Source organism: Pelodiscus sinensis, chromosome 21 (genome assembly GCF_049634645.1).
Source record: "Pelodiscus sinensis isolate JC-2024 chromosome 21, ASM4963464v1, whole genome shotgun sequence".
Lineage (NCBI taxonomy): Eukaryota > Metazoa > Chordata > Testudines > Trionychidae > Pelodiscus > Pelodiscus sinensis.
In genome coordinates, this window is record NC_134731.1 from 6,794,565 (window position 1) to 6,820,003 (window position 25,439).

At 39.1% G+C, this 25,439-nt stretch overlaps 1 protein-coding gene across 13 annotated transcripts in view; it reads right to left on the reverse strand.

Annotated features, from left to right (window-relative positions):
- The window catches only part of BCAS3 (BCAS3 microtubule associated cell migration factor), a 593,281-nt gene that overhangs the window by 229,165 nt on the left and 338,677 nt on the right, over nucleotides 1-25,439 (reverse strand). Inside the window, exon 24 of one of the 13 annotated variants that reach the window (XM_075904723.1) lies at nucleotides 10,127-23,999. The exons of the other annotated variants lie outside the window; for them this stretch is intronic. Within the exon in view, the coding sequence (XP_075760838.1) occupies nucleotides 23,959-23,999 (41 nt within the window). The 3' untranslated portion in view covers nucleotides 10,127-23,958. Of the gene's footprint in view, nucleotides 1-10,126; nucleotides 24,000-25,439 lie in introns of those variants that run through there. 13 annotated transcript variants of the gene reach the window in all.

Genomic DNA, 25,439 nt, shown 5'->3' on the forward strand with positions numbered 1-25,439 from the left:
CCCCGGGATGAGTGGACTGAAATTAAACAACTGATCACTTGGTAAGGGTTTTGAAGCTGTTCTGGGTGCTCACGAAGGGTGTGTCTAGGATCTGGCCTTTTTTCGAAAAAAACTTCCCCTGTGTCTAGACTGCTGCCGCGTTCTTCGAAAGTCAATTGAAAGAACGCAGCAGTTTTTTCGACAGCGGAAAACCTCGTTTTATGAGGAATAACGCCTTTTTTTGAAAGTGCTCTTTCGAAAAAAGGCGCTATGTAATGCAAACTCTGCTTTTTCAAAAGAGAGCATCCAGGCTGCCTGGGTGCTCTCTTTCAAAAAAGCAGCTTGCTTTTTCGAAAGTACTGGTTGTAGACTAGATGCTGTTTTTCGAAAGAGGCTTTTCTGAAAGTATCTTTCAAAAAAGCCTCTTTCGAGAGAGGCTTGCAGTCTAGATGTAGTACAAGCTACGTAAGGGCTGGATCTTCTTGAGCCTGGGGCTCTTACAGGCCTTCCATTAAGTGTGACAACAGAAAGACAAAGCAGGAGGAGAAGCATACAAGAGGATTCTGAGATTCTGAAAGGACATTCACTCTAAGCCAAAGGGCTCTCAGAGCCATCAGGACACCAAAGGGTCGGGTTTGGATGCGTTTGTTATTTTTGCCTAGCTTTATAACTCGTATGGTTTATCAAAGTGTGTCTGATTTAGAAATTCCTTTGCAAAGTCTGTGTGTTCTTTTGTTGTAACCATTGCAAAGACCCAAAGGATTATACAGTAAGCCACAGGGCCTATGAGAGTGGAGATCATAGGAGGGAACACTTAAGATAGAGAAGGAAGAGAGTTGGGATTCAGAACTCGTCTTAGAGACTAGGGACACTTAGAAATATACTGGAAAGTCTAGACTGACAAATTCTAGACACCAGTCAGACCCATTAAGATTTAAGGCACACAGGATCCAAAGATCAGGTCCAGAACAGAAACCTGACACCCGACCACAAGAGGGAGCTCAATGAGATCTGTAACAGGCCCTCGGATATCACCGTGATGGGTACAGTATAAAAACCTGATGGAATAAAATATCTAGACATCTCCGGATCACTAGGCAAACAGGCACTAACATGCTCTGTCTCTTTCCATAATGCCACAGCGAGTGACCATCCACCTTGTACCTGCACATAGATACAGAAGACCACGAGTGCCAGGTTTACGTAATTTTTGTTAGTGTCCAAAACTGGTCCAAGCAGAGTCCATAGGGTGGACCAGGGCCACTGTCCCAGCCCCCACGCTTTGGGGGGCTCCCATGCTTCAGGGCACGTGGGGTCTAGGGCAGCCTGATGCCATGCTCTGTCCCGACAGCTCCTGCCATCACGCTGAGGGCAGGACGGAAGCTGGAAAGAAGCGGGCTGCCAACGGAGACTTGGCGACAGGGTTGGAATGTGATGGGTGGATCAGGAGCAGGAAGTGTCAGGGCGGGAGTGGAGCAGGAGGGTGAGAAAGGTTGGACTGGGGTCAGAGCAGAGAGGGCTGGGGTGCTTGCTGCTGCTGGTGCCAGGCCCTGCACTCACCCTCCAGGCTGCCCTGGACTCCACAGCCCCAACGGTGGTTAGATCTTTTTAGGCTGAGGAAAGAAGATAGCAGATCATCTGATAGGTTGAGCCTTCTCTGTACCCTTCTAAATAGGAGCTTTGAGACCTGTGACTATCAGTCATATTTCCCTCTGATATAGTTAGTGCAGTTAAATTAGGATTTTCACTTTAACAGTTAAAATCCTAATCCACCCTTTAAATTGTTTTCTACGGGTATGTCTACACAGCAAAGTTATTTTGAAATAACAGCCTTTATTTCGAAATAACTTTCCTAGCGTCTACACAGCCATTCCGTTATTTTGAAATGAATTCAAAATAGCGGAGGGCTTATTTCAAAATTGATAAACCTCATTTCATGAGGAATAGTGCCAATAGTGTGAGAAACACACACACACACACACACACACACATTGCATTGGCAATAAAAATACCCTTTCTTCTGAAACAACCACAGTAAATCATTTCCAAGGACGTCACAGATTGGTCCACAATAGGATGTATACACAACATCGAAAGACACATTGGAATTTAACAGTAGGGACTGCCACCCTACACACCCCTCAAGTGTTGTCCTGCCATACTGTTGTGTTAATGACCTCACAGCAGTAGACAGATCCTGTCCTTCTGCTTTTCTTTCTCACTGAATGATTTCCCTAAAGCCAAAACTGGGCAAAATGCCACTAATGCTGCCGTAAAACTCCCACTGTGTTAGGAGGGAGGCAGGCGACTGAGGGTTGGGAGGTAATCAAGCTTACAGATTAAGGCTCACTAAAGCTACAAGATCAGCACAGCTCAGGGTGTTTATTAACTCTTTAAATGACAAGACTTAGGATTTGGTATCGCATCACAAGAATAAAAAGCACATTTTCTAACTGGCTTTGAGAGCTCAACTATTTTGCAAGATGAATTCTACTTCATCACGAAATTATAATTTGTGAAGAATGACCAAAAAACCCCTTTAAACCTATTTGGATCAATATCGTCCTTCAATATTCTTCAAACCCTACCATCATGCAACATCAAAATGGACAGAGTAATTACATTGAAGTAAAAGGTGTTAATTATTCTTCTCTTTATAAACATAATATGCTTTTAAAGCAACAAGGCAACCTGAATATCAATTCAGCATACCCAGCCCAGCTCCCCTGACGAAACTACAGCACCAAGCTGGAAGTGTTACATTCTACCAGTGAAGAAGGGGTTAATTTTGGAATATAAAATGGGGTTGGTGCAATCTGGGTGTGGGGTTTTTTGTTTGTTTGTTTTTTTTAACGCAAAGCAAAATATATTCTACAGATGCTTGATTAAAATGCAACAGCTGTTTATGGCGGCGCATTTTCCGCTAATTTACTAGGGCAGATTTTTCAAGAAGCCTAGTTTGAGTTGCATCTTCATTTGCATAACGCTTGCACATAACAGAGCTGCCGTTCCAGTTGTCCTTGTTTGCTTGGTTAATATTTGAGTCATATGACACAAATTCAAATTAAATTAAGCAATCCACTCCAGCAAAGGGGGAGGGGGGAAAACAGTCACTAGGTTTTTAGTCATGAAGTAATTACAGCAAAGCTCAAATAGCAGGCTCATATACCTCACTCATACACTCTGACTGAATACATCTTTCTAGGTCTACAGCTTTTTGGTCCAAATTACTTCATTTTTAGGCAGTTAACCCAGTCTTCCTGTCTTTTCTATGTAGAGTCCCTTAATTTTTATTTATTTCTCCTTAGTTTATTTACTCTATTACATTTTTAAGTTTGATATCTAAGCCCAATTATAAACAAATACTAAAGGGGTTACGTAAATTACTGTGACGAACAAAACCAGATCACAATTATAACATGGTTAAGTGAACGAGAGAATGACTACAGCTTTCCTATCATAAATTGAAGCAGATGAATTTGGACTTTCTTGATGGTAGTAGCAGCAAGCCTTAATCACTGAACGCCAATACAGTCTGGTTTCCGTAAGGTAATGACCCATCTATATATAACAAGAGTCTCATTCATCATAATTCACATTAAAAAAAAAAAAACTTTAGCCAAGCTAATGGAGGGAATGTGTGAAAAGTGATTGGGTGGGTAAAAGTGTATGGGGCTGGAAAGGCTCTAATTGATTTTATTGTGTGGTGCCTAGGCTCCTGAACAGTACATCAGATCTTTATCTAACTGCATTTCAATTGATTTTCACTGATAGGCTTCTTTCTTATGTCTAAGGCTTAAGTACTAAACTAATAAAAGGATAAAAGACTTTGTAATACAGATTTTGAAAATAATGTCCGCACATGATGTCTGTGGAAGAAAATGGCATGATTATGTTTGCGCCCTACCAAAGTGACTAAAACCAAATGCAATAACACAAATGCAACTAATATAAGGAATTGGGATGGGGGAAAGAACCTATCATCCACAGGCCAAAGTCAGGCTTGGCCTTGATTTCAGTAGAGTTGACCCTGATTTTGGCCAATGTGTCAAACTATGTTACAAGGAGTAACATTCCAACTCTGGTATCTCTTAGCTGCACAAAGACTTCAATAAGAAGCATGCTGTATCCTGATGAAAGTGCTCAAAATAACAGGAAAGTAGAGACATTTCTTATATAATGGCCATCTCTGAAAAAGGATGTTCTTCTGACTTTAAAACACAACATTTTTTAATTCCACAAATGAAGAACGATTGCAGACAGAATTCTCTGTAATGCAGCAAACGACTGTATGTGCGCTGATCTTTGATAGTGGCCTGTTCCAGCCCCAGAATGTTATTGATTCAAGTGTCTTAACAAATGAGGCTGAAGGTGGAAAAAAAAGGGAGCTGCTGCTAGTAAAGTTCACACAGAGGAAAAGGTGAGTAGCTAATGGAATAAGCGACAGATCTACCTATAGGAAAACTGTGTCAAACAGGAAAAACTGACAGCAAGAAAAGCTATTTAAAGCGAAATAAGGGTATGTCTACGCAGCAGCGTTATTTGGAAATAACTGACGTTATTCCGAAATAACGAAGAGTGTGTCTACTCACCAAGCCTTTATTTCAAAATGATGTTGAGCTGGAGGATTTCTTATTCTGACTCACGGTAACCCTCATTTCATGATGGGTAAAGGAAGTCAAAGGAAGATTGTTCTTCCTTCGACTTCCTGCTGTGTAGACAGCGCCAAAAGCTGAATTAAACGATTTCGACTTCAACTACGCAACTGACGTAGGTGAAGTTGCATAGCTTATTCCAACATTAGCCCTGCTGTGCAGACATGCCCTAAGTGAAAACTACCAATACAAGACTGATTTTCATTTACATTTTGCATCTGATGCTGCTGTTTGCTATTGCATATCTACTATCTGCTAGTCAGATGGCTTGTAACATCTGTATCACAAATGAAAATGTATAATAGTTGTTCTGGTTTTGTGTTGCTTTACGAAGCTTGGTGTTGATAATCTCCAAAGCACACCCATGATTCTTTAAATTAAACATAAGAATCTTGTCTCACAGTACAGCTAAGTTATCCATGTGTAAGAGCCCAAGCCAAGTAATTACACATCCGCTCAAAGGATTAGACACATAAGATTTCTTTAAATTTTTAATAAAACTGCACAGCTGTTGTAGGGAAAAACTCTTTTGTTCTAGATTTTTTAAAACCATTAAGCTCAAAATGATTCACAGTTATGCTTCAAGAAAAGTACTTTGGAAGTATTTCTGTAGGCAGGTTTTTTTTCGTCGATTTAACATAATTTAACCTCATGGCAAGAGATTTGAGCCTGGGAAAACCTAAAAGAAAGGTATTTGATCAAAAAAACCAAACCATTTCTGCATCCTGGCTAGAACATCTGCAATAGCATATTATTTAATAGTATAGTCATTCATAATTGGCTGTTCCACATAATTTGTTACTCCTAGTTTCATGTGGTTATTCTCTGGGACAGTGATAACCTTAAGCAAGGTGCTAAAGAAAGTTAAGGGAATTTAAATAATTCATTTACTAGTTTAATCATAGCATCCTCCTAATACCTAAACCACTAATCAACAGAGCACAGGTGGCTATTTATTTCTTTCCACAAGAAATCAAATAATTAAAAAAAAAACGCTTTTTGTTCCTTAGTCTACATTGACTATTGTAAACTCCTGCCACATTAAATGCTGCTGAACAGCCAATACCCAGGAATTAGGATTAAAATACAGTACGTAGATACATTCATAATGAGCCTGAAACTCAAAACATTGCAATGAACTGGAGCTGACCTTGATCAGTGTCAAAGCCCAGAGCACAAGGCAGCGTCTCCCCTCTCCTACGCTGCCAACCTTTGCTACAACATTTATCAATTTACCTTCTTGATCACTCAAGCAGGTCACGTTTTCTAATCAGCCACCAGATCTCAGACCCACATCCAAATTAAATTACTGAATGAAGACAGCTCAGCAAGCAGACTCGCGTAAAAGAATTAGCACAAAAATATACTGAAATGCTGACTATATCAATAGCTGATCCTACACGGATTTAGTTTTTAATACTTCAACGTAAACAAGAAAGTTAGTTACAGAAATCTGTGCTGCTCAAGATGAGAATCCGTGAAGTTTGCCCTTAAAACCTACTTCCCTGAACGTTTTTTATTTTGGACTTCTCAACAAGCTGTCTATACATTCCTTTACCTCAACATTGCCCTGTGCTTTATATTGTCTGTTTTGGACAACTCTTCAGGGTTTGTGTCCTGTCAGTGTCCCCAAACCTGCAAACACATGCTTGTGAGCAGCCTCACTGACTTTGATTAAACTACTCAAATGCTTAACGTCAGATGTGTGATGGGCACATCTAAACTACATTCCTCTTTCGAAAGAGGAATGTAAATGAAGCTGATCGAAAATTCAAATCAAATGCAGATTTACAAATCTCATGCTTCATTTGCATAATCACGTGAGAGCGCTTTTTCGAAAAAGGGTTTTTCAAAAAAGAAACTGCAGTCTAGATGGGGTTCTTTCGGAAAAAAAAAAACCCTTTTAGAAAGAACCCGTATTCCTGAAAAAAAGAGGTATATGGGTTCTTTAGAAAAAGGTGTGGTTTTTTTTTTTAAAATAGAACGCTGTCTACACTGCGGTTTCTTTTTCAAAGAAGTGCTCTCATGTGATTATGCAAATGAAGTGCAAGATTTGTAAATCTGCGCTTCATTTGAATTTTTGATCAGCCTCATTTATATTCCTCTTTCGAAAGAGGAATGTAGTTTAGACATAGCCTAAGAGTGTGCAGGATCAGAGCCGTATTTTGTGCAGCATCTGCATTCATGGTGCTGTTATAATGTTAATAACAGTTCAAATGTACCACAGAATATTGAATATCAACATTTTAATATTGAACTTTTGCTGTACATTTAAAGGAGTAATTATATGCACTTATTTCATTTTATTTTCCATTTTTAAATATTTAATGATTTTCAAAATGAACATTCAGTCATGAAGAAAATGAAGACAATGTCTTGGAATGCGACTCCAGTCAGACTTACTGTAATAAGTATGGAGGTAAAGGAGACACACAAAATATAGGGGGACTTTAAAGAGAAAAATACTAATACTGCCAAATTCTGAAGTTGCTCTGTGGTTTTCGTTGTGTTTTTTATATTTTTTCTTTCTATATAAGGCCAAGGCACTGCTCTTCTTCCAGTCTGTGCAGACTCTTCATATCTGCACCCTTGTCACTGCACAGACAATGGGACTTAGGAATTGTCAGCAGAAGGACATTTACTGGCATCATTACATAGGTATAATTTTGCCATAATAATTAACTACACTTTTGGAGGCTCTGATTCTGGAATAATACTGTCTTTTTCTGGTTCATCTTATATCACTCTGGAAGTGATATAAACACAAGCAGAGAAATATACTCATTACAAGAGTGTCCACCCAAGGAGTTAAATGAGCATAACTATCCCATGGTTACTATAGCAGCATACCTAAGCCAATAAATTTCCCAGTGAAAGGGCTGCCATTAAAAAAAATAGCAAAAAATTGGCTGCCAGTTTGTGCATACTCTCTTTGAGAGATATACATACTAATGGCTTGGGTTTACAAGAGCATCCAAGTGACTGGCACTCCTAAATCAACTAGGTGCTTACTCTCTGCTGCTCTTTAGAAAATTCCTAGACCTAAAAAAATAAGTAAGAAAGATCTGAGCCTAACATTGGATCCCCAAATCCAGAGTTAGGCACCTAATTAAGGTGGGTTTGATTTTCAAATGAACTGAGCTCCTAATATGTCTTCAATAAGCTTGTTGGACCCTGGCATGTCTCAAAACCAAGTCGTTTATGTAAATACCTAAATATAGACTCAAGAATACTAGAACTGGAAGGGACCTCGAGAGGTCATCGGTCCAGTCCCCTGCCCTCACTGTAGGACCAAGCACCGTCTACATATGAACATAAGAAGGTCTGACCCGGTACAGCCAAAAGGTCCATCTAGCCCAGTAGCCTGTCTGCCGACAGTGGCCAACACCAGGTGCCCCAGAGAGGGTGGACCGAAGAAAATGATCAAGCGATTTGTCTCCTGCCATCCTTCTCCAGCCTCTGACAAACAGAGGCCAGGGACACCATTTCTATCCCCTGGCTAATAGCCTTTTATGGACCTAACCTCAATGAAATTATCTAGCTTCTCTTTAAATTCTGTTATAGTCCTAGCCTTCACAGACTCCTCTGGCAAGGAGTTCCACAGGTTGACTACACACTGTGTGAAGAAGAACTTTCTTTTATTAGTTTTAAACCTGCTACCCATTAATTTCATTTGGTATCCTCTAGTTCTTCTATTATGGGAACTAATAAATATTTTTTCTTTATTCGCCCTCCCCACACCACTCATGATTTTATATACCTCTATCATATCCCCCCTCAGTCTCCTCTTTTCTAAACTGAAAAGTCCCAGTCTCTTTAGCCTCTCCTCATATGGGACCCGTTCCAAACCCCTAATCATTTTAGTTGCCCTTTTCTGAACCCTTTCCAAGGCCAAAATATCTTTTTTGAGGTGAGGAGACCACATCTGTACACAGTATTCAAGATGTGGGCGTACCATAGTTTTATACAGGGGCAGTAAGATGTTCTGGGTCTTATTTTCTATCCCTTTCCTAATAATTCCTAGCATCCTATTTGCCTTTTTGACCACCGCTGCACACTGTGTGGAAGTTTTCAGAGAACTGTCCACGATAACTCCAAGATCTCTTTCCTGATTTGTCGTAGCCAAATTAGCCCCCATCATACTGTACGTATAGTTGGGGTTATTTTTCCCGGTGTGCATTACTTTACACTTATCCACATTAAATTTCATTGCCATTTTTGTTGCCCAATCACTCAGTTTGGTAAGATCTTCTTGGAGTCCCTCCAAGATCTCTTTCCTGATTTGTCAGGAAATATGGAGGAGCCTTTGGGTACATCTAGACTACAGAGCTTTTTCGGGACATGGAGGTATCCTGGAAAAGCTCTGCCACATCCAAGGAATGTGTCTGCTTTTCTGAAAAAAATTGGAAAAGCAGATGCGTTTTTTCGGCATCCCTGTAAACCTCGTTTTACAAGGAAGAAGGGATGTTCCAAAAGAGGGGTTTTTCCCCAACATTTGGCCCTGTGTAGATGGGCCAAATGTCGGAAAAGCCTCTTTTGGAAGAAAAGCAGAAAAAGATATGCAAATTGCGAACCACAATTTGCGTATCTTTTTCCGACTTTTCTTTGTAGTGTAGACACAGCCTTAACTGGCTATTTTTATCATCTTGGTCTTAACAAATGCCAAAGCACTCTTTTCTTTGGAATGCTGAAGTCTTCTCTTGTACATTTGGTTTTCCACTGCATATTAGAGTAATGCTCATCTAATGGGATAGACTACAAGTGTACGCATGATCCTGCAGGACAATTAACACCTTCACCAACCATAAAATCAATGGGAATGAAGGTTCACAGCAGCTTCCAGGAAGCACTTTGCACCTTGAGGGGTCTGGCCTCTAAAAAACTCAAGGAAAAATAGGGAATTTTAAGCGATAATGCAAACCATTCACCAATCAAGAATAACTCTGGACCAAGCAAGTGAATTTTGCATTATGTCCTGATGCCTGACAACCTGAGATCTCACAGACTATTGTTGGGAGTAGATTTAGAGTTAGAAACCCTAAATCTGTTTGTCCTAGATTCAACTCCAGGGCTGGGTCTAGACTGGCCAGTTTTTCCGGAAAATCAGACACTTTTCTGGAAAAACTTGCCAGTTGTCTACACTGGCTGCTTGAATTTCTGCAAAAGAAGTGACGATCTCATGTAAGACTGTCAGTGTTCTTGCGGGAATACTATGCTGCTCCTGTTCGGGCAAAAGTCCCTTTTGCGCAAAGCTTTTGCGCAAAAGGGACAGTGTAGACAGCTCAGATTTGTTTTCCGCAAAAAAGCCCCAATCGAGAAAATGGCGATCGGGGCTTTTTTGTGGAAAAGCGCGTCTAGATCGGCACGGATGCTTTTCTGCAAAAAGTGCTTTTGCGGAAAAGCGTCCATGCCAATCTAGACGCTCTGTTCCGAAAATGCTTTTAACGGAAAACTTTTCCATTAAAAGCATTTCCGGAAAATCATGCCAGTCTAGACGTAGCCCAGGAGCCAGCAACAAGACTGACAAGAGCAGATTTTATTGAAAAAAAAAAAACCTCAGACATTTATGATTTCTCCAACGTACCATTCTGTATATTCTAAAGAACCAGGCTAATTGAGGTAACTCAATAAAGTTGAAGAATATAGTTTTGCTGCATTTATTTGAAATTGCAAGTAATTATTTCAGGGGCTTAATAACATGGGGTTACCCAAGGTATAAGGCCTTAAATCAAAATTAGGGACGGAATGGCATATGTAGGACCCTCATCAACATAGTGAGTTCAAAATTTAGAATTGGGATGGAGATAATGTTTGGCAATCAAATGTTCCTGTTGGGAGAAAAACATCACTATGTTCTCCATATGCCCTCTGGAATCCATTCTTCCTCCACATCAGCAAAGGGAGATGGAAGAAGATCATGATATTCTTGAAATCTCATCCCTTGAAGACCTGAGCACTCAAGTAAGCTTTGGTCTAGCCTCAGACCTTTCCTTCGAATGAAGCTCAGGATGCTCCTATCCATAATTATGATTCCACACAAGATGTGACACCCTGTTTTCCAGTTCCAACTGGAATGCAGTTGAGGTCTAGTCAGAACAGATTTGATTTTTGCTGAACCCAAACTCCCACTCTTGCACTAATTCAGTTTAGAACTCAGCTTCCCCTCCCCCACACCAAGCATCACTCAGATCCCAACACCATTTCCTTGCCTCAGTGCTAGTATTATTATTAAAATGTAGGCGTACAGCATTCAATTGGACAGAACAATAAAACACACAGCAGCTTTAGGACAACATGCTGAATGCCTGTACTAAACCTGAGTCTGAAAGGCCTTCAGCCACTCGGGGACTGATCCTGAGCCTGTGGTAGCTTATGGAAAATTTCTCATTTACTTCAACAGAACGGGAGCTCTCCATAGGAACGTAAAGACCTTTCATCCTAACCATCTTTGGCCAAGTCTCCTACAGTTGCAGATGATCATCCTCCAAAGTGACTTTTGACCCATCATGCTGGTGAAGGCACCTCTATGGAACTCAGCAAAGAAAGGAGTAGGGCTAAAGGACTAAAAACAAAATGTTACCATTTAAAAAACCAACCAACCAAACAACAACACACACCCACACACACCCAGGAGGTGTGTTTTTGCACTCTTAAAGAGACAGAGTAAAGGCTCAGATATTCAAAAACTTACGCACCTACTTCCCATTTAATAGGATTTGGTGACCTAACTCCATTGGGCACTGTTGAAAATTCCTGGGAATACTTCTAATACTGCAAAACATTCCATAGAGGACTGTAAGAATCCATTAACTTGGGCTTCTCAACTTGGGATGAGGGTTGTGACCCTACAGGGGCACAAAAGTTTTGAGGAGTCACAACCACCCACTGCTTCTCACATTGTTAAATGCAAGAGGTGTCCTGGTGAGACGGAAGGTGTGTCTTGTGGCATAGTCCTTATTTGGCAAAGATTGAGAAGCCCTGAATTAGACAGAACTGCTAGTCAACCAAGCAAATATGGTTCATTACAGTTATGAAGTAGTCTCAAAATCCTGGGATATAAAATGGGAAAGATCTCACATGAACTTCATGCACACAATGTTCCTATATTCTTCCGAAATGAAGAAGTGGGTTGTGCTCACGAAAGCTCGTGATACCATCTATATGTTTTGTTAGTCTTTAAGGTGTTACTAGACTATTTGTTGTTTTTTAAGTTTTTCCTGTTACAGACTAACTCGGCTACCCCTCTGAAGCTTTGGAACATTTTAGATGACTGTTGAGCTACATTTGCATGAGGAATATATTTACTATGATTAAGAAGAGAGAACACTGTTCTTTATACTTCTAGGATGCCCTCTGGAAAACCCTCTGACCTCTTAGGAGCCCCTTTCTTTTTCCTTCTGGTCCCAATCTGGATTTCTTCATTTTCTATATGATTAGGGACATACCATTAAAGTTGTTTAAAACTCTTTGCTTTGCTGCAGTAGCTGTGGCAAAGACGACATTACAGTGCATTACTCTGACAAACATCACAGGACAAAGCAAAGTAAATTCAATGGTATCTTGTGAAATGTAATTCTTGCATGTCGCATTTTTGTATCCTGTTTTATATTTGCCTACTTCTAGTGCTTGGAGGGTTTGTTTGTTTGTTTTTTTAAACAAAACCAGCTTTACAGTACCTCTAAGAAAGTATTAGTTAGTTGTCCAGCTGTCATCTACTTGTTGATCCAGAAAGAAACCCACTGTGCTGATTGTATAGTTCAACAGAACCACATATTTCTGCTGATAAACAGACTCATAACTGTAACATAGCCTTCGAATGTAAAGCAGCTCAACATTTATCCGGCTGTTCAACACAATTCCAAATTTCTCAGGAAGAAGGAATCCAATTTGGTTATGGCGTAACATATATTCCTGTTTGTAAGAGCAACGTAACTGAATTCCATTCACCTTCCCACATCAGTGTTGTTCATCTCAGTCTACCAGTTTTGTTTAGAGATCACAGACCACTGCACTGGCCCTGTCACACCAGAAGCTGAGTGGTTAAACATCAATAGCTGAGGTGATGGAGCAGCATTCAGCTAAGTGCACAAACAATTTTAATTTTTTGCCATATAACCAGAAAACAAAAAATAGCTATGAGCATCATTGCCCTAAGACATCACCTTTCCAAGTGGCTTGCTAAGCCTTTGTTTCACTTTAGTTTTGGGGGGGGGGGGGGGGGGGGGGAAGACATCATCGGTTATTTTCCATCGTGAGATGGATTCTCTCAGGTGCCAAAGTAACCATTTGAGCTAATGCAGAAATTAATAGACGGTCACCTCCAAAACTATCTTTTAAAACAATAATTGTTAACAAAAATAATACAAAGCTAACTTTATTTGGTGTGGTGCGTGGGGAAAGATAAATTATAAAAATACTTTAACAATCCCTTCACGTGCCCCTTTTAAACTCTGCATTTCCTATAAGGAAAGATTTGGTGTAAGATAAGTTTAACCCTTTATTTATTGTATACATTTTTTTCTAATTACATTAAAGAGAGTATGAGAATTTACACAGCAGCTCCTCTAAACTGTTTCACATTGTCTTTAGAGCAATACTCTTGCTGCTGAAATACAGTATACTAAAAATGAAAAAACTTCCCCATTTTAATGTGGTTATAAGCTTCCTGCTAGGCTGTGACCTAATTGAGACTTTTGATCTTAGCTTTTTTTAAGACATGTTATTCTTCAGAGTCTGTAAAGCATTTTAACTACAGATCTCCTGCAATCACTACTAAAGGCTACAGGGGAAAAAAGGGGAGAAAAAAAGCAAAAGGAAAAAAGGCCTGTTTATCAAAGTCAATGGAAATACAAGGTATTAATTATGCTAAATGAAGAAATATGGGCATTTGGTTACTTTTGTGGGTCAGAAATATTTTAATCTGTCACTGCCAACCAGCTGCCTTTCCCTGACCTACGTGCATCTGTATCAGCTGCCGGAACACATCAAAGCTCTAGCAAGTGAGGAAAGAAACTACTGGTGCAGAGGCCCCCCTGTGGTACCAAGGTCACAGTTCTGGCTGAAACCACCACATTGTTATCAATTACAATCACTGATAAGGACATGACCTTTTTTTGAGGTACATACATGGGAGGAGGGAGGAGGCTGTACAACTGCTTTCCCCCAAACTGTGCTCTCCTCATTTTATTTGCTGAGGAGAAAAGCAGAGCTGTGCAGCAAATCTGGATGCCGAGCAGGCCAAAGTTTAAAGGCGCTGCACTGATTCAGTTGCTGGTAAGACCAAGTCAGATCATACGAAGGCAGTTCATTTGCCTTAGTTAACTGTGCCAAACCCACCACAGAATACAATTAAACGTGGGGAAGGGGGGGTGTCTGCCTGTGTTTACTTTATACAAAGGGCCTTGTGAAGTCCCATCAAAGCCAAACCAAAAAGATCTTGTATTACAGAAGGACCTACAGCATGAACACATGTCTCTGGAAATAAGCAGTATTATTACATAGTAAGTTACCTAGTAAACCACACCTATATTTGCTGTAAAGATTACTTTTACATCTTATTCCTTAAAATTCTGTGATCAAGTAATTTTGTACTATATAAAAACAGCCAGACATTCCTAACTTTGCACTTTCCTAAAAGTTTTTTTTTTCTGGTTGCAAAATCCTTCAGCTTCTGTGCTTTATGTGACCGTCCTCTTAGTACACTGAATTTCCCTGCTTGCGTGTGAATGCTACAGCCACATTAGACCAAAGATGTCAATAAAAAAAAAAAGATAACTCTATTCACAGAGGATCCTATCACCAATCCAAAATGTATAGCAATTTATTTAGTGGGCTGAGAAATGATATTTCTACAAATAAAAACTTTTGAACATCAACAATATCTACACCACCAGATTAAAAGCAGACCAGATTTTAAAAAGGAGAAATTGTTAGTGTAGAACATTTCATTCTGCAGTGTAAAACATTCTTCCTACACATGTACAAAGGGGTAACAAGGTGAAACCAATAGCTGCATAGCTACGTCACTCCAACCGGGTCAAAGACTTGTGTTTTACTACTCTTTTCCCCCCAGGAGACCAAAAACGCAAAAGAGTTATACATGCAGAGATATATATTACATAGCCATCCATAATTTTATACTCTCAATTATTTGAGCTTTAATACAAAGCTCAGTGTAGAGAACTGAAACATGCAAACTGCTTAAAAGGCTGTGGAATGATAAGAGAGAAAGTATAAGAAGTTTTTAAACATTTCAAAATCTTTACCCTTTTGTGTCAACACTTCTAGAGGAATATATATTTTACAGTTTATAACCAGTCATGAACATAAGCTAAAGCATTTTCCCACATGTAGGAAATCAATAAGCAAAATCAAACTACTCATTTGCAAATAATTTATGTCTCTTCTTTGCTAATGCAGTATAACCTCTCCTTGAAAATAAAGAGAACATATTATTATGCTCATGAATACAATGCAAAGTAAACAAAGACATGGAGTACTTCTACATGGGAGAGCAATGGATATGTTTCTAATTGGATGTTTACAACAGAAATATGGAATACCCACATAAGTTGTTTTAGTGGGGAAAAAATAAACAATGATTACCCAAAAAAACCCAACAGATTTATAATCAAACAGCCACAAATGCAGGAATAAATTGAATAAGCTGCTTAACTTACGTAGAATTTCACAGGACTCTAAAGGCATATCTCCACTAGGAAATTATTTCAAAATAACTTATTTTGAAATAATAACTCCCAAAATAACTATTTTGAAATAGCGTGTCCACACTACAGAGAAGCCTCAAAATTAGTCCGAGGCAGCCTCCCTTAAAGTGGACATGCTACTTTGACTTAGAGCCCAGGAAGCACTGGGAAGTGATTACTTTGAATGACTCTGGGGAGTAGTAATTTCGAAATACCAGCAGTGGAGTGTCCATACTACCGCTATTTCGAAATAACTATTTTGAAATAAGCTGGTAGCACTTTAAAGTTTTGTTAGTCTTTAAAGTGCTACCAGCCTATTTGTTGTTTTGTAAGTTTTTCCTGTTACAGACTAACTCTGCGACCCCTCTGAAACTTTTGAAATGAGCATTATTCCTTGTGAAAAGTAGGAGTTATTATTTTGAAATAACCAGCCCCTTATTTCAAAATAACAGGCTTGGTAGTGTGGATGCTCCACTTGTTATTTCTAAATAAGGGGAGTTATATCAAAATAACACCCTAGTGTAGACCAGGGCTAAGAAACACTTATAGGACCTGAACCAGCAAGTCCTTACCAAGGCAAAGCTGCAATTCAAGTCAATAGGACTTTTGCCAGAGTAGAGACTGTGGGATTAGCTCATCTATCAAACAAGGTGTATGGCAGTATCCCCCCAGTTTGCATAAACCTCCAAGCACAGGACTGCTGTTGGCAGTACAGGGTGGGAAGAGGGAAACATCACCCATCTGTGTCACCATCGCTGGGTACGTGGAACATCCCTGTATGAATCTTGAGATCAGCATGTAAGAAAAGGGTAAAAAAGGGAGGGCGGTATCTCTATCCATCTCTGTGGGACACTCACTCAGCAGATAACGTACAGTCAGGCTGAATGATCTCTTAAGCAGAACTCCCCCTCCCCTAGAAAATCTCCCATTGGAGGGTGTGGTGGGAGTCCCAAAGACAGCAGCTGCCAGGAGAAACTCTGTCAGCCCAGCTCCAATACTGAGGGATCAGGGAACGGTGCACAAGGCCAGGAGACAGAAGAGCTTTGCAAGGATGCCTTTGTGTCTCCTGTGATTTTGGGGGCAATCTTCCCCGATTTCTTCCCCCCCTCCCCCCACGCAGATATTTCTTTGTGGGAGAAACAAGGGAGGAGTTATCCATAGTTTTGTTATTCAATTATCCTCCTGGAGTGAACCTGGAGTGAACAGATCTATGACACCACCCAATCTGCTATGCATTCCTCTTTGTCTTTTTTTAACTGGTTTCTTCAACACTGGAGTCTGATGAAAAAAATAAAGTGGGGCTTGATAAAACTATGTTGAACTTTGACATGTGATGTTAATGCATCATGTTATGGCTCTACTTTAAAGTATCCACTGAATCATAACCGCTGCATAAAACCCCTTGATAGAAGATACACCAATTTTAATTATGTACAGAACCTTGCATGGAATGACACAAAAACGCCTGGTAGAAAATATCATAAAAATAAAAATTAAAAACTTTGAAAGTATATACAACAAATTATAAAGCTTGATTATAGATTCAACTGGTCTTATTTTAAAGGGGGGGGGGAGAACTTTTCAAAGGAAAAGAAAGGATACAAAGATTTTTTCCATTTGTGCAAAAGAAAAGCACAAGTATACACAAAACATCCATGATTAAATAAAACTTCCTGTGATTGAATCTGACTACCATTTTACAATATTAATGCTAATGGATTATCATACTCTTGTTTGCATGTTTAACTTCAGCTCTCATAAAAGTTGTTGTATACAGTATCGAAAGAAAATGGAATTTATAAACCCAAGCCCCTCTTTCTCTCTCACACACACTAAAATGAAAAGGGCAATTTAAGATCTACAAAATCAGCAACATACATAGAATAATCAGTTTCCAATGTTAGGTCAGGAAATAAGGCAGTTAAAGAAAAGATGCTTTCTAAAGAGAAAACACTTTTAGGAAACAGCAAAATTAAAACAGGAGTAGATATGTAAAATAGATGAATGAAGACAACGTCTTCCTCCATCAAGGGAGTTGTTTAAGGAGAAACAGTGTCCGTTTGTGGCCAGCGATAATACTTTCCATTCAATAGAGTTTGCAGCTTGCTGATTCATATGATTGCAGGCTGGCGCCCTGCTGGCGAGCCCCCTCCACTGAAATTAAATCCACTCTCTTCAGTTATAAATTATAATGCTCTATAAACAACACTCCCACTGGGAACAGGGAGAGAGAGAGAGAGCTCTTTGCATAGTCCACTCACTGTTTAATGCTTTGCTCTTCTGCCACAAACAAGAGCTGTATTTCTGCCACAGACAGCACTCCTGCTGTAATTTATATACTGTTTGATGTTTAGAGCAGAGAAAGGAAAGTAGAATCGTAATGTGAGTCAAAGAGGAAAAGAACTTGGAAGTGAGTGAGTGAGTGTGTAAGAAAGAGGAAGGACAGAATACATTTTACACACATATTTTATAGATACATCACTGTATGGATCTTTGTGGCCCCGTAGGAATAGCCCCACAAAAATCTGGAATACCACTTAAGACAAATTACATCTACACACTATAGAGTCTGAGACACCTATATCATTCCATATCAGGAGTCATCCATATGACTGAACCTGGAAATCCAAAATCACAAAGAATACAAAGTTAAAGAGATAAGAATTTAACTGAAACTGACGGTACTCCAGAAATTCACAGCTAAAGGGCTTTTTTTTTTTAAAGCTGCACCGTACCTAGTTGTGCCTTGGTATTGCAGTCCATAAGGGGCTGGTGTTAGGCAGAATATAGGCACAGTGAGATACGTCAACAATACAGTTCCAACCTTATTTCTGCGTTTCGGAGCATTGGTATGTTGGACTCTGCCCTACCATTCATGTTATTTCAATGTTTTTGCATACATTTCCTATTATTTTAAAAAGCACATGCCAGAGACTTGCTATTTTCTCAAATACCGAATGATTCTAGCTCTTTCTTGACCAATTGAAATAAACCAAGTGTGTATATTTCTGCAGCAAGAAAGCACATGGTCTTGCAACTTGCCATACAGAGAAGGCAACATTAGTAAGTACAGAAAGAACTTGTCTTGAATGATGGAAAAGCAAACTGGGCTTCATGGGCTAAATCATGAAGTCCTTAAATTGGGGTATAAAATATCCCTGGTTTTTTTTTACAGAGAACTGCCTATTTATATCAAAGGGAATGCTGACTAAAAAACAGTGGGGTAATACAGTGCTCAATCTTTACCGATTACGCAAGTAAACTTTATTGATTTTGATGGGACTGACTGAAAAAGAAAGCTTAGAGTTTGCAATCTTTTCTCATGCTGAATGCCACACGTACGCCAATAGATGTGTGGCATTCCAGCTCAAAATCTTTGCAGAATCAAGTGAGCCTAAGGACCTGACCCAATAACTTTAAGTTAGATTCATTTCTCCACGGTCCCACCTGACACCACTCACTTCTTTGTTTTCATCTTTATGTTTAGTGAAATACATGTTGAACCTCAATAATCCGGCACCCTCAGGACCTGACCGGTGCCAAACCACGAGAGGTCAATATTCACTTGCAGCATTACAGACACTTCCACTGCTCACTGGACTGATAGAAGACATTTAGGGGCAAATTAAAGTTAAATATCAGCACAGAACATTGAGAGCCAGGCCTAGTGGCTGTAAACAAACTTCATGGGACCGGGGGAAACTTGGCCAAACTCATGATGAGCGGACATGCAGCTAACTAAAATCATGCCAGACCACAGATGTTGCCAGACCAGAGAGTGCCAGATTAACGAGATTAAACCTGTAGCTAAACTGGAACGGAACCTAATCTTTAGCTACAAAGTGGAACCCTTATATGCCCAAATCCAGCCTGGAGCAATTTTTAACACCTGAATTATATGGAAGCATGGACACAGTCTTAATTACAGCAGTGAGACTTGGGAGGAGTCGTTCTCTTCATTTTCAGCCATGTTGCATACCACGCCTGCTATTTGAGGAAAAGTAAATCCCATCCATTGTTCTTCTTTCTAACACTCAAGCAAGCTTGCCGAAAAATTTGTATCAACTCTGATTGCTAGATTCCTCTGGAATAGGAAAAACACGATTTTGTAATAAAAGTCTAATGTATAGCTTAAAAATAAATTAAATAAAGGAAACATTAAAAGATAAATGGAGCAGGATGCTCTATGGCTGAGGTAATTTGAGTGGCAAGGGATGGGATGGGGGGGGGGTTACATTAATAAATGATTAAAGGCCTTAACAAGGGCCTATCAGGTTGAACAGCAGAGCATACTTCTCTACTTCTCCTCCTGAAGTCCAGCTTTTTCACATTTGTTCTCAGTGCTGATCAATATGGTTTTCATTTACTGATTTCCATAATGCCATATGTGATCTGCTAGCCTGACATAATGAAGGCAGAAAGAGAGCTGAAGTCATTTGAACATTCTCTCTTGCATGTCTGTCGCCAGTTCAGAAAATAAATGCCTACCAAGAGCTAGAGTTTCCTCTTGCCTAGTGACAAACGCTGGGGGATTTGCATATGCAGATTGTCAAAATACTTGCATGTTGTGGTAAAGGAAAAATGGACACAGGTTGAAAGCAGATCTTTCCCTGAGTGTTTTATTAAATAAACTCAATGTTAAGGAAGAAACACGTTCCAAAGTTAAAACCCCAGAAACAGGCATCAGGAAACAAGTCTTGCTTGCTCATCTGAATTAACGACATAGATCAGAAGACAATTTTTTTTTTATCTATTATGAATGATATCCAGCTATACATGCAATGGGTCTCCCATAGGAACATAAATTTCCTCTGCTATGAAGGGATATTGTGTTCCTATTAAAAAGTAAATTTTGCCCACCATAAACGGATGGGACCCTTCTGTTGAAATTATACTTTGAATACATGATAAAACAAGTTGAAAAAGGCCAGAATTTGATGTGAAAAATTACAGTAGGCAATACATTTAGGATTCATGCCACTCTCTTGGTACTACAATTGGACATGCAAACACACTGTTTAAAAGCGGCAATTATAAAGATTGTGTGTTATATATATATTTGAATTGTTGTTAGCAAATATTTGCATTTCACGGAGGCTATTTTATAGTAAGAAAGCTAGGTTGGGATGAATTAGTGATTGGCAAACAGATTTGCATAAAATAAAGGGAACTGAATTTTCTCCCTCAACTTTTTCATTAATTTTATTTCAGTATTTTCAGACCCTGCAATTTTTCATTTCAGCCAGAAGAACAACTAAGAAGAACACTGCGAGGAAATTGTCTCTTAGAGTTACACAGGGTAATTCTTATGAGACTGGAAGCATGAAATATCTAGAGAATTTGGATTTTCAAATGAATTTAAAAGTTTAGCTGAACTGGTTGAATACATAAATTAAAAACACATCAAGTATGAGGCATGAGGAGCTTACCAACAGCAGATATGAGGTGCTGTTCATGTTGATAGAACTTCTGAAGAAGAATCTTTCCTGTGTCAGGAATGATCTAGCTTGAAGTGGAAAACCATATTTCCCAGGTACTAGGAGTTGTTATGGATATATTTGTAAAGCAGCACAGAGGGAATACTGTTGATAGATATTCACTGCATGCATAGGCTCAGAATACCTTTAGAGTGGAATGAAAGTACCTTGGTGAAAATCCCAGAGGAGTAGCCATGTTAGTCTTTAATTTAAAAAAACAAGTGGTCCTGTGGCATCTTAGAGATTAATGAAAATAAATATACAGTATCATGAGCCTTTGTGGGCACAACCCACATCTTCAGATGAGTTGGTTGTGACCACGAACGCTCAGGATACTATATATATCTACTTTTTTGTTAGTTTCTAAAGTGCTACAGGACAATTTGTTTTTTTAAGTACCTTGGTGAGTTTATTCCACATTGGAGGGAATATGGCTAAAAAGACCAAAGATGTTAACATAAATTTTATCACCTATAATCTAGATACCAAAATATGTAAACGTGCTAACAGGATATACATGAAGTTAAGGTGTTTTGTCTTCCATTGATGAGAAGCATTATTTTAACCGGGTTTTTGAAGTGGCAGGAAAAGGGTTGTGATGTCAAATCAGTGTTCATGAGGGTCCATTTCCACTCACCAGGGTTAAAGACTTTGTCTCCATTTTTTCAAGCACTGTTTTTAAATTATGTCAGTTCCAATAAACTGAAAATGCCTCGATTTTTCAACAGATGAGAAGCAAATTCTGGAGATATTCAAAATCAAATGTAAACAACAAAGATACAAGAAGCAACGCTGGAAGTGGAAACTGCCCACAGCAGCCTTATTGTGATTAATAAATCAGATCTGAAGTGAGCCTGAAGAACAGAGCAAAAGCTTTAATAATTGCAATCTTCTGTCTAGTAGCATACTGTAAAAATAGCAGCAGTAAGCAGTCCTTCTGACCAATCAATAGGCTCCTATTAACCTCCCAGCCAATTACAGGATGATTGGCTAAGCAAACAAAGAATTATTGGCTGTTTAGTTGAGCTTTTATTCTGCCTGCTCCGTCCCCTGTTTCTCATTCTGTTTTTTCCTTTTTTTTTCCCTGTTAGGCAAAAAAACATCTGCAAACACCTGATATTCATCTGAGTTGCTGCAGTTGTACAGTCTTGTTAAATTGTTACCACCTTTTCCACAAGCAGTTCTGGCAATTAACCTCATGGCCATACACTTCAAAGGAAACAACTGTTGAGTTTAACCTCCTTGAGCTACTATGGACTCCTTTATGATTTTTCTTCAAACACTTTCATCCTCAGCAAAAATGCAGGCTGATAAGATTCATGTTTATTTTTATATTTTGTCAATTTATTAAGACGACAAATACCTAGAACGGTTGCTCCCACTTTCTGCACATCTGAAAAAAAGCCTATGCAAACCCCCAAAGTTTTATTTTAATTTACATTCCTAAAACATGTGTGCTGCTATGTTCTTCCTGAAATCCTACATTAGCTGGAATCCAAGCATTTGATACATTTGACCCCTCCTTGCCCCTGTTTGCAAATCTCTCATATGTTTCTCAAAATGTCTGAAGGCTCAGAACAAAAAATGCATGTACAATTAATACTGAGAACTAAAGATGCCCTTGAAAAATCTATTTTCATTTTAAACTTTTACCATCATTTAAAGATGCAAAGACTACTCATTGCACAAAACAGCTAAAATCTCTCCATCTCCAATTGGAATAAATGAACCGTTCTAAAAATCAAAATAGATGGGGATTAAAGCTTCCCAAGTTAATGTTTCCTTAGGTCTAAGCTTTCGAACGCAACATACTTCGACTTACCATATTTTACAGCCACCCGTAAAACAAATGACTCAACAAGGATAAGAAAATACCAAAGTAAATAATACAGGGCTGCAATCAAACTTCATGGAATGTTTTTCTCCCCCAAGAAAAACGTCTAATCTGGTGTTACTGTACATTTTTCCTCCAAAGAAATCATACTAATGTAACGCGGGTTATCCTTAGGAATAGCTTCCAACAGAGAGCCAAAGAATACTACGAAGGTGTTTGAGTGACCTTTTGCTACTGAGCCACTACATCACGGCTGTGCTAATGGTTGCTGTAATGGACCACTAAGAATGAAGCATCACTTGCTGTCGCTGTAAACTGCCCTGGGTGGGAGGCAGCAGCTGAGAGGCAAAACTAACAACTTTTTTTGTTTGTGGAAAGAATGTAACAAAAAGTTCAGGTCTGTCCCACAAATACAACAGGGGAAAGCATGTGTCATTTCCACGAGCCATGCATGTATTTCAATTTGTGAGGGAGAAAAAAAAAAGAAGTTATTCCGTACGTGTCGTTCAGATCAAATGCAAAACTTATTCGGACCATGCTCATTAGTCAGAGGATTTTCAAACTAAGCAGAACTCTCCTCTGGATGTCAAAGTAGGAAAAAATTGATGGACATGGTGTTTACATTTAAAGTTTTGTTTTACCCGATTCCACTTTTAATTTTTATGTGCTTATCAACCAAAGGAAAATTTCTCCTCCTAAAAATATATATATATTTTTTGCATGTTTCATGAGACAAGGGTCTGGTGCTACATTGCACAGTTCAATGAACCCCTGCGTAGATCTGCAAGATGGCTGGAAATGTCTCTTTCCGTCTGTTTTTCATCTCAAAAGACTGTGTACTCAGTAGAGTGTGAAGAGTGCTTCTCTTCTCCTCAGAACATTCTCCTGTTAGGGCTCCCCGCCTCCCTCCCCCCAACAGCCCCTGCAGCAGAGAACAGGAACTAGAGCAAATGCTTTTGTGAATTAAGAGATCTTGTGAGCGTAAATTTGGTCAGGCTGCTCCTTTCTGCAGGCCAGACCCTGCTGCTGCCCCAGGATGTGAACTGTCAGTTTGCATAGCTGGTGACGAGTTGCAGAACCATCAGTAAAGGTGAAGACGGCAGAAGCAAGAAAGATTCAAGACTGGTGGAAATCATTTCACAAGGAAAATTTCAGCCATCAGTGGGAGGAAGCTTTGAAAAATGCTGCCATTTCCGAGTTAGAATGAAGGAAAAATTAAATTACTGCCGGTGAGGCGAGCCAAAGTCGCATCTTACCCTAGGGAGAGTTTTGATAATGGTAAACATTTGACAGCTGGCCTGAAGTTGTTATCTTGTTCTAACAGTTGTTATAGTCTGAATGAACATTTCTGATAAGAGAACAGAAAGAAAAACACGAAACCATTTTTAATTTCTCGCTTTTATATTTTAAGCCGCATAGCCCAAAGCCAAACAGGTTTAAAACAGTTTGCCACCATTGGTCTGAATAAAGCTTCATTTTAACACGAACAACAAACTACAGTTCTAAAATAATGCTAATATCATTTTAATTAATCCTATATTACATGCACGATTGATAAAGCAGTACTTTCATGGAAGGCAAAAAAATAACACAGCCCTTTCATTTTTTTCCAGCAGCTCGCAAAGAAATATTACCACTGTCTGAAGTGAAATTGGTTAAAAAAGGCAAAGGGTTAACTGAAATAAATTTAAATCTAAGTGTATAAGATAAGACCCAGTAGAAAACCAGCATGCTGTCTTCTAAACACATTTCATTTTATATAAGCTCTTTTTTCCCCATTTAGTTGATCTTGAGAGTTTTCTTATGAGTTAGGGTAACACATATCAGCTCTTCATAGGTACAGGTTGAACCTCTCTAGTCCAGCACTCTCTGGTCTAGGAACATCTGTAGTCTGGCATGATTTTAGTTAGCCAGATGTTCGATTATTCTGCGTAGCCAAGTTTTCTAAGGTCCCATAAAGTTTGTTTACAGCTACCAGTCCTCTCAGTGTTCTGTGCAGTTATTTAGCTCTAAAATATCCCTAAATGTCTTCTAGGAGTAAAGCAGTGGCAGTGTTGGTAACGCTGCTAGACAATATTGACCTCCCGTGGTCCGGAAAATTCTCTGGTTCAACACCGATCAGGTCCCAAGGGTGCTGGACTAGAGAGGTTCAATCTGTATCATCAAAGATGACAAATATGGTATTTTCCTGATGTTTGATTATAACATTCCTAAATACATGCATATGATAATATTGCTATTGGAAAGGCAGCTTCTACAATTTGTTTCTCAAATACATACATAAACTTTTAAAATATCATATATTTATGGGCTGAAAGTGTTTCATTATTTTCCCCCCAATGACTTTGCCCTGTCTTAATACCAAAGTGTATAAATTTATATTAAAGTATGGTATTTTGAGAATGTTTCAAAGCAAGGTCACACTGGTATTAAAAAAACCTACTAGTGTAGGCTAGAATAACAGTCTGGCTGAGCAGCCTTCAGGACAGCTGGGTCCAATTACTAACTACATCCTAGCTATGTTTTCTATGAGCAATAACAACGCAAGCAAGGCTTTGAGTTCATGAACAATGTCAAAGTTAAGTTACTTGCAAGAGAAATTAGATAAATCATCCAAATCTTGCAGCCATATTGGTAGCCTACTCCCCCTACCTCCAGTTTCAGCACTGGAAAAGCCTTGTTAAATAACTAAATAATTATGGACCATACATGAGTTCTCACTAGGGATGTGAACGACTAGTCGACTATCTGATAACCAAATGCTTATTGGATAGTTGACATGCTAGTC